The sequence below is a fragment of the Vanellus vanellus genome (genome assembly GCF_965231255.1).
Source record: "Vanellus vanellus genome assembly, chromosome: 18".
NCBI classification, from domain to species: domain Eukaryota; kingdom Metazoa; phylum Chordata; class Aves; order Charadriiformes; family Charadriidae; genus Vanellus; species Vanellus vanellus.
In genome coordinates, this window is record NC_138923.1 from 844959 (window position 1) to 860391 (window position 15433).

General features: G+C 61.4%; 1 protein-coding gene across 1 annotated transcript in view; it reads right to left on the minus strand.

Annotated features, from left to right (window-relative positions):
• Positions 1-1759: 1759 nt before the first annotated feature.
• EXD3 (exonuclease 3'-5' domain containing 3) overlaps positions 1760-15433 on the minus strand; it is a gene marked incomplete at its 5' end in the record, with an annotated part of 209352 nt that continues 195678 nt past the window's right edge. Inside the window, 2 exons of the mRNA XM_082492539.1 lie at positions 1760-2160; positions 11288-11381. Of these exons, the coding sequence (XP_082348665.1) occupies positions 1826-2160; positions 11288-11381 (429 nt within the window). The 3' untranslated portion in view covers positions 1760-1825. The remainder of the gene's footprint in view (positions 2161-11287; positions 11382-15433) is intronic.

Genomic DNA, 15433 nt, shown 5'->3' on the forward strand with positions numbered 1-15433 from the left:
CTGCTTCTGGCCAGAGCCAGACTCACACCTCAGCGTGTCCTGATGGGAAGGGGCCAGGCTCAGCATCCCTACCTTGCCAAAATGGGTCCTTACCTTGAAGCACAGGCGGGGTTTGGTGCGTGCTGCCGCGGTGACAGTCCCTGCCATCCGCCTCGACTTCATCACCGGTGAAGGAGGTGTGGTTATTTTATGCTTCCACTTGCAAAAGCTGGGGCTCCGCGGCAGCAAACGAGGGGCGGTGGGCGGCCCTGGCAGGGCTGAGAGGGAGACGGGGATGGAGGGGTGGGCATGGGGTGGGCACAGGGGTCTTGCTCCCCTCTGCCAACTTCTCACGGAAATCGGGACAAAGTGGCACACTGTGACTACGGAAAGTGTCACCAGGGGTGCTGTGCTGCGGTGGCAGGGGGTCACACCTGCGGCCGGGACTCAGCAGGGACTGCTGGGCAGAGAAGATGGGCAGTCGCGAGGACAGTCACCTTTTAGGGTCACTTGTACTAATGTCCAGGCAGGAGCTCATGGAAACAGGGATGCTTAAAGTGGGAAAAGACCTTTTTTTTTGCCAAAGAGGTGAGCTGGGAGGTGAGATGTCCCTGGCGGGGAAGGAGCCCCCGGCACCGCATGGCCAGGAGCGCTCGGAGAGGGAAAGCGAGTCTTGCAATGCAGCATAAGCTGCCTGGGCAGGCATTTCGCTGGCCCGTAAATGTCACACTTCAGCCAAGAGCCCCTCGGGCCCTCTTAGCAATAACATCAGCGCCTGGCAGTTAACCCGGATTAGAGGAGGAATTTTGCAAATGCTCCTCAGTTGCAGGGTGGAGCGGTTTAAGCCTGTCCCTGGGCCAGGAGGCATCGGACGGCAGCGCCCGGAGCTGCAGAACCAACCTGGCTCCTCGCCTCCCCCGGCCCCCCCCATCGGCCCTGCAGCCTCCTCTGGACACTGGCTACTCTGATGGGCTCCCGGCAATGGTGGGGCCGTGTGTCCTGCAGAGCCCTGGGCATGGGGGGGCTGCTTGACGGACCCCTCCCGGGGGGAGGTGGGCAGATGGGTGCTGCTCACCCCCCAGGCTGGCAGGCACCTGTGGCACCAACAGGACCCCCCCCAGACTAGTCCGTCTCAGCTGGAGCATCCCCGTCTCCAGCGCGGGGTGATGCAGGTGCCAGTGGCATCGTGGTGCACCCAGAGGTTTTTCCGTGACCGCCCAGCAGCGCTCAGCCCCCCCCCCGGACCCCCCTGCCTGCACCCACCCGTCGCCTCCAAGGAATGCTGGGAGAGCAGGACAAGGGTGAGAGGGGACGCTGGAGATGGGGCTGTGGTGTGACATGTGTCCCACAGGCTGAGGAGTGCTCTGGGCACCGGAGATGCTCTCTCCCCTGTGCTGCTGTTGGGGACGCAGCTCCTGCCTCCCCAGCATGAGCGACCCCTGTCAGAGGGGCACTGGGGCGAGGGTGCAGGGGCCTGATGGGTGCCACTGTGTTGGCACTGCCTGAGTGGCATTTGGGAGGGCTTTGCCACCCTCTCACCATGCCCAGCCTGGAGGGAGGCAGAAATAAAGCAAAAGGTCTGTTCCCCGGTCACCTCTGATTTAATGATCTCATGGAGGCCATGTATTTTTGGGCTGTCATGAACCATCGGTGCAAATGTGACAGTCCCCTTCACAGCGGACCCCAAAACAAGAGCCCTCCCTCCATCCCGCCCCCTCCCCTCCCCCCCATCTTCCAGCCTCACACCACAAACCCACAGCCCAAAATTTGCTGAGGTTCACCGGGGAGCGCGTTCCCCACAGTCCCCGTCCCGCTGCGGAGCTGTCCCAAGCCCCCATGTCCCTCCTCAGCTCAGCTCATAGATGCTCTGCTCGTCCCCGGCGGTGACAAGAACATCCTGAAACTGGGAGACGACACGTCCGAAATGCGACCCTTCCCAAAACACCTTCCCGCAGCGGGTGCAGCAATAGAAGTCGGTGAGCTCGGCTTTGTCCAGCACCCCGGGGGGGATGGCGGCGACCTGCAGGACCGTGCCCCCTGCCAGCACCACAGATGCCTCGCGCTGCTCCGGTCCCTCCAGCCACGTGCCGTGCGGGGTGTAACCAGGACGGGCAGCGTTGCAGGCTGGCATGGTGGCATCACAGCCCTGGCTGGGCTTCTCCTCGCTCCTTGCCAGGCAGCCTGTGGGGAGAGGAGACAGCAGATAAACCATCTGCCACTGGTGTGATGAGTGGGGTCTGTGCTCAGCCACGTGAATGACCCTTGTGAGGGTCCCGTCATCCCTGCAGGGAGTCCAGGCTCTGCTCTGCATCCCGGGGAGGAGCATCCTGTGAATGTGGTAGAAGGTGGCCACCAGCATCCACCAGCTGCCAGCCCTGAGCATGGCACCCGTGCAGCCTCCTGCTCCCCAGCACCTGCTCAGCACCTCCTGCAGCTCCTTCGCCGTGTCCTAGTGTGGCCTGGGCAGCAGCAGGGTCTGCCGTGATCTTGGGAGCTGTTCCAGTCTGGCTAACTGCACCGGTGCTGCTGCTGTACTGGGTGCAGTGGTTTTGTCTCTCTGTCGCAGGTTGGGCAAGGCTGCTCTCCGAGATGGGCTGTGTCCATCCCCCTGTCCGCCCCCCCCCGCCCCCCCGGTTGCATTACAGGGCAAGCAAACAGCAAGGGAAGACTTTACTGCTGCTTTAATTAAAAAAAAAAAAAAGCACCATTAATAGCTGTCTGTGCTGCTCATGACACCCAGAACTGTCCTGGCCCACCTGGGGACACCGGGTGTTGGGTTACCGGTGACACCCACCACCCATCACACAACCTGGGCAGGGGGCACGGTGGGGTGCCGTGTCCTGGGAGCCCTGGCCCCAGGGAAAGCAGATCGCTGCCACCACAAACGAAGTGCCACAAACCTCACCGTATTTTTGGCAGCTCGGTGCAGGCTCCCACCACCCGTGGCCGGGGCACTGCGGGTCACTGGATCCGGCGGCAGAAGCCGAGGGCTGAGCTGCCTCCCATCCATCAGGACGCCTGGCAGCCAGGGACACCGGCTGCAGTTACTGCTGCGGGATGACTCATTTTTGGCAAAAGAGGGGGGAGGACGATTTGTCCTGCCCAGGCATCAATTAAGACAACAAAAGGCATCCTGCATCGCCCCAGTGGCACCTCTGGGGCCTGTCCCTTTCCAGGATCAGAGGGAGACGCAGCCAGCTGTGCCAGAGAGGGACACCAGCATTCCCAGCTGGCTCTTCCCTGCATCCCAATACCATCAGGAGCTGGGACATACTAGGGATTATTGCGGGAGAAAGTAAGGCTGAGGACAGCCCTGGAATGGCCACCCAGTCCCAGCAGAGCCACCCCACATGGCACGGCACGACCTGGACATGCTGTCGCATAAGCAGAAAGAGCCACAGCCAGGGAGAGGTGTGGGAGACTCTGCTCGCACCAGCCCCTGGTTCAGAAGAGCTCCCCAGAGCTCCCCAAGACCTTCCACACCTTCTCAGAGGAAACAACCAGCCCAAGCTGGTGGGGCATGGTCAACCCCCCCCATTCCCAGCAAACAGCCACGCTCAGGGTCAAGGCTGTCACTGGAGATGTTCTCAGGGTGGCTTTGCAGACCAGCCCCGGACCACCACGCAGCCCAGGAGTGGCAGAGGTTTGGGGTCCACTGCCACAACATGAGGGGAAGCAGCCCCAGCCCCAGTTCCAGCCACCAGCCAAGAGCTGGGCTCACCATCACTGCACCCCTGGCAGGTGCCCTGCAGCCCCGCTTGCAGACGTGTCTTTCCTTCATCTGCTTGGGACACCAACACCCGTTCTTGGGGAAAAAAGAGCGACCTCAATTTCCCTTTTTCTCCAATTTTCGGCATGTGGTGAAGCACCCAGCCTGCTCTCAGGAGATCCCTGAGCTGGCTGGAGTGGGCACATGCAGGACAAGCCCTGTTCCCGGGGGACAGAGCCTGTCAGGGGGTGGCAGATCCCTGTGGCAGAAGGCAGGGACTCTGTCCTCACCCTGTCCCTCCCTCCCGATGGCACGGGGTGGCCTCAGCCCGGGCATGTAGGGACCGGCTCGCAGGACGCACCTCCAAGCACCCAAACCACAGACTCCGTGCAAAACCCTGGGCCATCACTTGTCTTTCTTTGATCTATAACAGGCGGAACACAAATCTGCCTTTCCTCCCCTTTCCTATTCATCGTGCCTGCTCTCGAGCACCAGACCTCCGCATCTGCCTCCGGGACCCCAACGGGGAGGGACCCGCACCTCGGCTGGGGCTCTTAGATCCAACCCTAATCGAAACGACACTGTCAGCAGCCAGCACCAGCGGCTAACATCTTTCCCCACCGCGCAACCTAAAAAATTCTTTGGCCCGACCTCGCAGCACCCCAACCCTGCCAGCGCCGGGGCAGGGACACTCCATGCTCCTACAGCAATTCCGGGCAATTTGCTCTCCCTTCTGACGTGCTCTATCAGCCGCCCTGCTGTTGGTGGGCAAAGCAAACTGCAGACCCCCTCCTTCCCTGCATGGAGCAGGGGGGGAAACCGCCAGCTCCCCCAAACTCCCAAATTCCTCCCCCCCCCCCCCCCTCCCCCGGGCTCGTGAGAAAAAGGCAGGCAGGGAGGAAAAGTTCATCCTTTAAAAGCCCGGGGAGAGAAAGGCCATGATGGTCACCCAGTAGTTTTGCCTTTCGCTTGCACCAGCCCCCTCCTAATTGTGGCTCTTCAAAGGGTTGAAAATGCTACATCACTTCAAAGTGACCATTTTTGAATGGGAGCTTGTAAAACCCCTTCTCCCCCTCCCACCAAATTCTTTCCACGGCTTTTGAAGATGCCTGCGCCCCCCTCGCTGCCACGGTGAAAGGGCCACCGGGCGCCAGGCACAGGGTGCCAGCCAGGCACGCAGTGAAAACTGCACTGGGAAAAGGTCAGATCTCCCCCCAAAAAAAGGGTTTTCCTGGAGAAAAGTGGGGATTTTTTGAAGGAGGGTTTCTTTTTTTCTCCCCCTTGAGATGGACAGAGCCCTCCCCAGCAGAGCGGCTGCTCCCGCAGGGCTGCAGCCCGGCTCGCCCAGATGTTTTGCACCGCAGAGTTATGCCGGAGACGGAGCAAAAGGCATGTGTGGGGTGCGTGGGGCCGAGGGGAGATGAGCCCGTCCTTCTGACATGCCGGGAGTTTTTCAGATCTACAGCTTCCAGAGCTCGGCAGTGTTTCGCACCAAAGGCTGGATTCCCACCGCATCTCTGCGGAGGAGAAATGAAAGCGATTCCTTACCAAATCAATTCGAAACACCTCTTGGGAACTAATAATCCCATTATAAAACATCTTGAAAATAAAAAGCCCTTTTGCCTCTCTCTCACCTCTCCCCCTCTTGCCCGGGTCAGCCTGGGGATGACAGAGCCTGATGGGGGGCTGAGCCCTGCAGCTCCCCCAGCACCCCGGGCTTGAGCACCCACACGTGTTAGTGCCGCAGAGCTCCACGGGCAGCAAGGATCGTCCCCACCCCGCAGTGCCGTCCCCAACCTGGCAGCTCTGCTGAGCACAGAGCGATCTCCTCCTGCCCTCCCTGCAAGCTGCAGCCGCCCCCTGCCCTCGCACGTGCTGCCCACCACATCTCCAGCTCCTGCCCACCCCTGCTCAGCCGTGGGAATTAATACCCCACGGGAACAGCACAAACCGCTGCTGTTCCCACCCACGGACACGTCTTACCTCCCAGAGCAGAGTGCTGCCATGCCCAGGGAAAAGGGGATGCTGCAGGACCCCAGTTCTGCGTATTCTGCATCAGGTCCCTCCCCGGGCTGAGCAAGGCCACCCTCAGTGGTGGAATCTCACCTCTGCAGCCCAGGAGATGTCCTTGTCACCCCTGCAGCAGTCCCCCTTCGTGCCCAAGTCACTGCCACGCCAGAGCTCAGCTGGCCCCACGCTCCGTGAGGTGGGGTGCAGCAGGGGCCCTACCAGCCCGGGAGGGATCCCCTTCTTTCAGCCCCCGGCCACCGGCACCGGGACGGTGGGGAAGACCCACGGCAAAGCCACATCTCATGCCCTGTGACACTGCATGTCTCCCGGTGCCCCAAAACCAGGCGGCTTTTGCGTGGCCCACTGTGAGGTCCTGGTGGTAGATGCTGGGGCTGAGCCCAGCAGGAGGGATGGGGGGCACGGCACGGGCTGCCCGCAGCGGGCAGGGGGCTGTTCGCCCTCCCCTGCCCACAGAGAGGCCCTTAGCGGTGCAGGGGTCATACTGAAAGGCCATCATGACGGCGACGCCGGTGACCTGTAGTCCCTACAGCCTATTCTGTTGGCTGCAACACAGGAGTCCTGCCTGGGTCAGCGTTACTGGGACCCCCCACTGCCGGACGGTGGGCACGGGAGGGCCTGGGAAGCTGGGACAGAGCAGGATGAGGGCAAACCTCCTTTGGACCCATGCCCATTCCGCTTTCCCAGACCCCACAGCCCTGATTTGGCTGGAAACAACCCGACCCCGCGCGTGTGAGCCCTGGGCACCCTCGGGGTTTCAATGTCGGGGCGCTATCGGGTAACCCAAACTCCTCGGGGGAGCCAGGTACTTCTGCACGAAATCCCGCCCCCCGGGCCCCATTTCTAGCCCAGGTCCCTCTGTGTCACCCCTTGGGGCGCGGAGCCGGGTGCTTGTCCCGGCTGGCTCAGGCGGCTCCGCAGCGGGAACCGAGAGGCGCTCGGGTCTGGCAGCGCTTGTGCAAGCCGAGAGCCCTTCTCCCAGCCCGGCAGCCGCACCCAGCTGTCATCGCAACCACACACACGGGGAGACTCGTCCGTAATTAGGCAATTAAGGCTGAGGTGTTTTGGAGAAAGCGCACATCGTAAAAGGCTTTGCACAAGGCTGAAAGCAGACCTGGGAGCATTCTTGGAGTACAAAGGTGCATGGGAAACCTTGCCTCGGTGAGAGATCGAAGCCGATAAGAGGAGTTACGAGCCTGAGAAACGAAGTGGATTGCAGGGCACTGAAGATGCCTGGTTATCTTTTCCTCCTCGGTAAGGCAGATAAGCAAAGGACAAAGGACCCGGGATTGTGCAACCTGGGCTGCAGCAGCCCGGCCACGATCTTAAGACATTCCCAGGGCGGAGGAGGGAGGATGAGCTCAAGGCAAGAGGCACCTTCAGTTGCTATCATCTCCCCGTGCCGCTGTGGGAGAAAACCCTGCCGGCTCCCGCACCCAGCGCCGGGCAGGAGCACGAGAGGTCCCTCGCTCTTTCCCGGCGAGCGTTCGGCACAACACCGCTGTCAATGGGTACACGCAGGGCTCTGCCAACCCACAGCCATGAAAATATCACCTGCTTCCCAGCCTGGCAATGTTTTTTCATATGAGCAAATTAAATTCTTCTGAAGAGGGGGGGGCTGGCGGAGCACGTCCCAGCCGAGCCTCGGGGGTGTTGCTGGCCAGTCTCACCACCGCAGCCCCCAGTCCCAGCCCTGCACTGCAGCTCCTTGGTCCCCATCCCTGCCCCGCTTGGGGACAGACGTGAGCATGTTCCTGTTACCCCCTGTGCCCCAGAGGGAAGAGAGCCTAAATGCATGGGCTTGCCCAGTCTGAGGGTGAAGAGGACTGGGGAGCCCCTGGGTCCATGGGTGCAGCCCTTTGGGGACCCGTTCCCTTCTCTGCAGAAACGTGCAGAGCAGCCTGAGACATCTGGGGCGCCTTGGCATCTCCTGCACGCTGGGTCTGGTGCCGATGCAGGGAGGATGCACGGGCTGCTCCATGGGTGCGAGAGCCCTCCTGGGACAGCACAGGGATCGCCCGCCCTTCCCACGTGGCCGTAAGACCGGTGCGATGCTCTCGGCAAAGCCAAATGCTGTAGAACAGGACAGCATGGCAGGAAAAAACCTGCATCCAGCCTCAGGGCTTTGGACACACAGTGGCCTCTTCCTGCTGCGCATGGGAGCCCCTGGCTAAGGGAAGCGGGTCCCACCAGCCCATGCCCTCAGCCGTCCCAGTGTGGTGGCTGTAGAGGAGGGACCCAGCACCGTACTGGTGTCACCTCTGCTCGGAGCCGCAGCACAGCCTTCCCTGCACTGTGGTCATGCAGCTCTTCCTCCTGCCTGCCTGCACGCTGCCTCCGCTGGCTTCCACCCCAGCTCCGCTGCGGAGCCGAGGGCCAGGAAGGGAAAGAAACCCCAAGTCACCACTCAGGTCGGTGAGGGCAAGGCGGGTAGCCCAGCTGGGCTGCCTGGAGCCCCACCAGCCCCACGCCATCCTGCCACCCAGCATGGGGACATCCTGGCTGCTCCTGGGGCTGCCCGGGGCTTATCTTGCACCTGCGGGATGCGACGTTGGAGGAGAAGATGGGTAGTGCAGATCTTCGCTGGTCTCAAGTACCAGCTTTGGCTGGTCAGGGAGGACGCTGAGCCAGCTCAGGGGTCCCCAGGGCGCTGTGACAGGCTCCCCAAGCACCCACGGCCACTATGCCTGCTCCTCCACCTCTCTCCAGCACGGAGCGGAGACTCCGGCATGCCTGGTTAGCATATTTTCATGTTTTGCAAAATGTTTCAGAGGTCAAAGGGTGATTTTATGATTAAAGCAGCCTTTTCTGTTTGGTGAATCCTAACCGGATCGAATGTGCTCCATCCTCACCTTTCCCAGGGACAAGATTTCATCTGATAGAGCATCCCCCGAGCACCGGGGCCCGTGCCAGCTGGTTTTACCACACTGAGTAAGCAAGAGGCTTCCCCCGGCCAGACGAGAGCCTGTGACACATCTCATCCCCCGGGGTCATTCGGGAGCCCGCACGCTGCCAACAGCCTCCAGCGAGATCCTGTGCCTCGTGGTGACCCACAGCACCGCTGCCTCTCTCTGCCCCATCCCCTGCCCGCTCCAGGCACTGGAGCTGCTCAGAGCATCCCACTGGGAAAAAGGCATCGCGGGGCAAAGCTGCCCAGGCTTGAAACTACTTCCAGCACTTCCATCAAAGCCCTCATGCAGGGCAAATGTGGCTGTGTCAGGGAAAACGTTCCCTAAAACCTGGGAAAGTCCTAGGTCCAAGTCGGAGTGAGCTATTACAGGATGAATAATTTGCCTTTCATCACCGGGAAGCCTTGCCATAAAAATCCAGGAGCCAAACGGACCGGCGCTGGCCCAAGTTTTGCAGCCAAAGCATGAGCAGCCCTGGGCTGTCTGCAGCCGGACCCCGGGACTCGGGAGCACCTGGGCAGGCACAGGCTTACGTCAAGGGTTGGTCCTGCAGGATCTGTCCCCATCCACAGCTGACGGGTGTTCCGGCATCCCTGGCTCCCACTGCACCCGCCTGCTGCTCCCTGGAGAGGTGATCCCCTCTGGGAGGAGGCTCCTTCCTGGCCTGAGAAGCGGGAGCGGGAAAAGGGCATTTTCTTGCCAAGCAGCAGCATCTGGCCACGGTCCTGGGGGTTAATCCATGCATGGTGGCACAAATGAGATGACGTGGCCTGGGCTGGAGTCCGGGAGCTGGGGCCAGTCCTGGTGCGGGTGAGCAGCTGGGGGCTGTGGGTGCTGAACTCCCCGCGCCATGTGTTGGGCCATGGCCGAGGGCAGAGCAGGTCCTTGCCACCAGCCCCCTCCAGAAGGAAAATGTGAAGGAAATGAGGGAACGACTGAGATTTTCCTTATGAACCCGCTTCTCTGGCCACCCAGCCTGTCCCACCGCCACCACTGTCCCCACCAAGCGATGACAAAACATTGTCATCACACCCTTCCCTTGTTTCTCTGCCACAAAACTTGACCCAAAAGTGGGACATTTTAGGGACAACCTACTTGAGCTCACACTGATGCTCACAATCCCAGCAGCACCTGGCAGGATATAAATAGAAACAGAAACCCCAGGGTGGCCGGAGCCCCAGGGCACAGGGGACCTCCCTGGCAAGTCCCCAGGGATCTTCACTTTGGCTCGGGTGCCACCTGCCCAGCTATGCCCACCTGCCCAGGAATCACAGCTTCTATTTTATGTCTCTGCTGCAGCAAAACACCAACCCTCTGAAGATGATGTGGCATCTTTGGTCCCCAAGCGCTCCGTGTTGGAGGATGCTCCCCACCAGAGGATGCTCCCTGACAAGGTCATGCCCGACGTGGCCGGTGCAGAGCTCCCACCTGGCCCAGCACACAGGGGTCCTTCCCCATGAGACCCCCAAGGGACGCAGGGGACCTGGCGAGAGGCCGCATGGCACAACGGGGACATGGGGTGTTGCAGACATGGTGTGAAGGGTAGAACAAAGTGGTCCCTGAAGAGTCTGTGCGGAGGAGCAATGGTGCTGTGTGAGACCCCCCCAGCTCCATCATCCCCCTCCCGAAGAGGGAAGGGGAAACCGCTCACACAGCTGAATGCAAACCACAGCATTTCTATTTCCCATACTCTAAAACTGGCTGAACAGGCCCGGCTGGTCGCTGGGTACACACACAGCGAGTGCCCTCACCAGAGAAACCGCTGGGGAGGATGCCCTGGCCCTTCGGGAAGCGCAGCGCTCCCAGGCTGCTGGCACCATGGGAAAAGCCACCCCACCACGTCCCTCATCCCCAGAGCCACACGTGCGGTTCCTAGCAAAGCCACAGCCGGCCGGGAGCACCCAGCAGCCGCCGCTTTGCACTGCTCTCTCCTATCAAGCAGATGGGGAAACTGAGGCACGGCAAGCGACGCATGCGAGGGCTGGTGGCAGAGCCCAGGATGGGTCAGAACTGCGAGAGGGGCACGTTTCCATCCTGGTGTGCCAGTGGTGGGTGCCACTCACCAACAAAATGCGACTCACTGCGGGGAGGAGCGTGGGGCGGTCAATGTAGTTCGGGGCAGGGCATGGAGGAGGCTTCCCCCCGCCCCGAAGCCCACCAGAGCCTCACCGGGCTGGCGGCACTGACTCACTCTCCTCCTGCAGCCTGACCTAGTTTAGGAGCCACTGCGCAGGCCAGAAAGGCACCATTAGCAGCCGGGAGACATTGAGCAGCCCAAGCTGAGTTTTCCATATCAGGCAGCGATGGCCTTAGCCTGTCACCTGAGGCACCGCTGGCATGTCACCACACCACCCTGGGCTGGGCAATCCCATGCACAACCCAGTGCCTCGCCGGGCAGCACGGGGCAGCCGGGGAAGTGGGCTGGGAGCCGTGCTTGGTGTGCACAAGCTCAACCAGGCACGAAGCCAGCTTGGAAGAGCTCTGTGGGTCTGCATCCAGCGAAAGGAGGGTGGCAGGGGACCCCATTCCCTCTCCGAGAGACCCCCAGCCTGCGCCGGATGGTCCCAGGGCACCGTTCCCAGGGCAGGGAGTCTCAGGCAGGAACACAGGGAGGGGTCGGGGTCGGAGCATCACTCCCAGCCATCGGCACCCACCCGCTTACCTGCGCTGCCGTCCTCCAGTGCCTCCCTGCTGCCCTCCACCAGCTGCCTCATCCTCTCCCTTGAGACCTTCAGGTACTTGTCGCAGTTGCACACCTGGAAGAAGAGAGAAGGGGAGGGTGGTGAGATGCCGGCCGTGCTCCCTGGGCATCTTCTGCCTGCCTGGAGCACACAGCCCTGCACTGCTCGCCCCTGGCAGAGGCTGGGCAGCCCCCAGTCACATGTGTCATGGCAGGGGGAAACTGGGGCCAGGCCAGTCCCACTGAAGGGCAGTGGCAGAACAGCACCAGACACAAATTCTGGGGTTCACAAGCCACAAGAACCTCCTCTCCAGAGGCACTCCATCTTTACGGTGTTTAGTCAGGCTTCATGTCAGGCTGCAGTGCCACTGCCCGCCCCCGGCAGACCTCACCCTCCAGCCCTACACAATGCCAGAAAACATCAGAAGATGAGATTGCCTTAAAACATCAAGCAGACACCCAAAGCTGTGACTTCAAGATTGGTTCTCTCCTATCTCATAGGAGCTATGGAAGGTGGCCATGGACCTGAGACATGCTGGGGTCTCAGTTGGCTTTGCTCAGCCCCAATCTGCCGCAGCACCACCAGCGCTGCGTCACCGTTTCTAACACTACCTTTGGTTTGCTAAAACACACCTGGAGAGGTCTCCGAGTGCCTGCATGCAGTGGGTGCCAGCCCTTAGGGAGCCAAACCCCTGAAGGAGCTCCCCAAACCCCACCGCCGAGGAGCACCCGCAGCCTCAGGCTGAGTCCAGGGTGCAGCCGGCAGCCGAACGTGCTCACCCAGAAGCGATGGGCGCTAAATCTCCCTGGGAGCATCGCAGCTGGCTCTCTGATGGCTTCGCTCTCCTCTTCCCCAAACTGCTCGGACGAGAGTTGGGTGCTGGGATGTGCCACAACACCTTTCGTCAGCTATTTGGTTTTAGGGGCTGTTTTCTGCTTGCGGAGCGTTTAGGAGAACGCTGCACCCAAGGCAAGCAGGGAGAAAGGTGCCTAACTTCACCGACCAGAACAAGTTCTCTGCCTGAGGCTTTGCTCCAAAGCCTGTTGAAACCAGAAAGGTTTTTCCACCTCCTGACCGGGCACCAGCGCGGGCCCGCGGCAGCTCTGCCAGTTTGCGGCGTGCTAGCTGGAGCGGCGCTGGGTTCACGGCGAGGTGCAACGCTGCCCCTTCTTCCCACACAGCTGCCTGAAGGAGGATGGGGGGAGGATGATTTGTTTGAAAACGAGCTCACCACCATGTCCTGGCTCTGCCCTGCAGCAGGAGGAGATTATTTCCACCGGCAGCCTCCACAAACCCAGCACACGCTCCCCAGCCTGGACGTGATTGGGCCATAAAAGGATGCCTGGGCTTTGGTCCCTGAAGCCATGCTGCCCCAGCCCCGTGGAGCAGCAGCACAGACTGACAGAGACGGACAAAGTGCAGTCATGAAAGCACCCAAATGACACGGAAGCTGCTGCAGCAGACACCTCCTACTCGTGCGAAGGTGGGTCAGACCCCTGCGCACTGCTCCGGCTCAGCAGCACGTCCCCTTCTCGCTCATGCTGGGGGTGAGCCACAAGCGCCGATGCTGCGGGGTGCTGCGCGTGCCCTCCCTGCCTTGAGCAGGGCGCAGCACCCTCCTCGCTCTCACATTCAAACCCAGGTACCCAGGGAAATGAAACTGGGGGGAAAACCCCGGGAAGCAGAAAGATGATCTTATTTGAGTGAGCCTGAATTTCTGCAGAGCTGGATCAGCCGTAGGAGTTACCATGTCAGAAAGGAGATGCCACTTCAGAGTTCACTGCCAGCCCCTCTCGCAGGAGGGTTACACTGCAGCCTGTGGAGGCCAGCCGATACCATCAGACCTGATCTACTCAGTCTTCAGCTGTCTGGACAAATGAGGACTGGAGCTCACTGGCTCCTTTTCACACCTTTGCCTCCCCATCTCTCAGCTCTACACCGGCTCTGCTATGCCTGTGGCAGCAGCTCATCATCAGCCAGGCCAGGTCCATCCTGAAAGATGGCTGAGCAAAAGGGAGGAGGAGCACGGACGGATCCAGGATGAGCAGGGAAGAGGCACACAGGCAGGCTCCTTCTTTTAGGGTGGATGTCACCCGCAGCCCTGGGACAGGCCCTGAAGCTGCTGCCCAGCGGAGCTGTGCTCCAGCCCCTACCAGCTCTGATGGCAGTCGGTGCTGATGCTGTGGGATGGGATGGTCCCTTTGAGGCTCGAGGACGTCCCAGTCTGCACAGGCTGGACCTGCAGCCATGGGTGTCACCACCTCAGCAGACAACCAAAGCCCTTGCGTGGCTCACAGAGTGCCTGCTGGAATTTGAGATCACAACAGGCAGAGGTGGTGGGCAGCCCCCGGGGACATGTGCCAAGTTCAGCCCTGGCTGGCCCCACTCCTCCGTGACGATGACAACAGGGGAGGGGGCTGCACGCTGAAGAAGGGGGTTGAGCCTGGCAGTGGGAGAGATGTGGGATGGCACCTCCTGGACATGGCAGTACCGAGGTGTCAGAGGCTCCCAGAGAGGTCCCCAACCACCTGGACACGGAGCTGTCACCCAGGATGGGCACAAGGGCAAACAGCACCCTCGTCCCCAGCCCTCCCTGCCAGGCACGGACACGCACCCTGTGTGGACATGGGCTCATCTCCACTTCTGTCACAAACACCAAATCCACCCCAAGGCCCAGCCTTGGCAGTTTGCAGCACGCCACACTATTTGGGCAGTGGTGTCAGCAGGCTGGGCCGGGCAGGGGCTCCCGGCTCCCCCTCGGGGGCACGGAACCACCTCGAGCAAATTTCTCTGCTTCTGTAAAATTCACCATCCTTGTAAACTAGAGGCAACCACCTCCCCGGGCCAGGTCTGCCCTGGCAGCCCAGGGCTAGCCTGGCATTTCCCACTTGCCCAGGGCTGCCAGGCGCTTGCCGTGAGGCTCCGTGCCCCACGCCATCTCCCCAGCCTCCGGGCCTCCGCCACTGTCAGCTTCCCAAAAACACAGGGCAGGCTCAGGAGCCAGATAAGCCACTTAGCAGCAGTGCCAATTAGCTGTAATAAAAAATTGCAATTAATTTTTTTTAATGCCTTGCCAAAACGAGCCAGAAGAGATGAAGCGAGTGGGGCAGCCTGCCACCTCCACAGACCGGGCCGAGAGCGGCTGTGCAGGGGCTAGTAGTGGCCTTGGGCTCGATGCTCGGCTCCTGCCTGGGGACATGGATCCCCACAGCCTTCTGCATCTCAGCTTCACCGCCCCCGGGGGTGTGGAGCAGTTGTTTGCATGGGTCTTCCTTTTGTTTTAAGGGTAGGGAAGTGGGGAGCCTCTCTGCTGGGGAAGCGATGGGTTTTTTCCTCCTCGGGAAGGTTTGGTTTCCCCAGCTCCATCGTGGCAGGATTAGCTGTGGCCACCACGAAGCGGGGCAGATGGCAAAGCAAAAGTCTTCGTGGCGGTGAGACAGCAGGAGACGGTGGCACCCGGGGACACTGCCTGGGGACGCAGCCGCTGCGAGGAGGGGGCTACAACCCGACAGCGAAGGGTTCAGTTTCTCTCCCACAACATCTCGGGGTCCCCCCAGGCCCTGTGCTTGGCTTGGGGTGGGGGTGGCAGCTTCTGCCCCAGGCGCCAGCCCTGCCCTGGGGACGATGCGCCGGGCAGGCTGAGCCACAGGGTCTCTGCTCACCCCGTCCTGCCCGTCCATGTGTATGGCGTAACTGCTGGGCTGTGGGGGAGAAAAGGGGTGAGTTCAGCTTGGGAGAAGGGGGCCGGGTGGCTGCAGCCCCTGCGCACCTTGCGGCACTGCCCGGGCCGCTGACGGCCATGGTCCCGTGGCACAGCGGGGTGCCCCAGTGCCACCGAGGGCTGCGGGTCGCAGGGCGGCAGCGGGCACACCTCGGAGGAGGAGCAGCGCTGCCTTTCTCACGCTAGGGCAGCCCTTGCCAGCACACGCTTAGTCACTGGTAAATCCCAGCCTAGATCTGCTCTGCCCTCTGTGAAATGGATCTTGGCTGCACCCCCGCTGAAGCAATCCCGGTGCTCGGGAGCCATGGCGGGCGCGCTTTCCCACGGCAGCCCGGCTTCCAGCGCCCCGTGTGAATCAGCCCCTTCCCGGGCAGGCGCTGGGTGCCCCCGCATGGCACACGTGCAG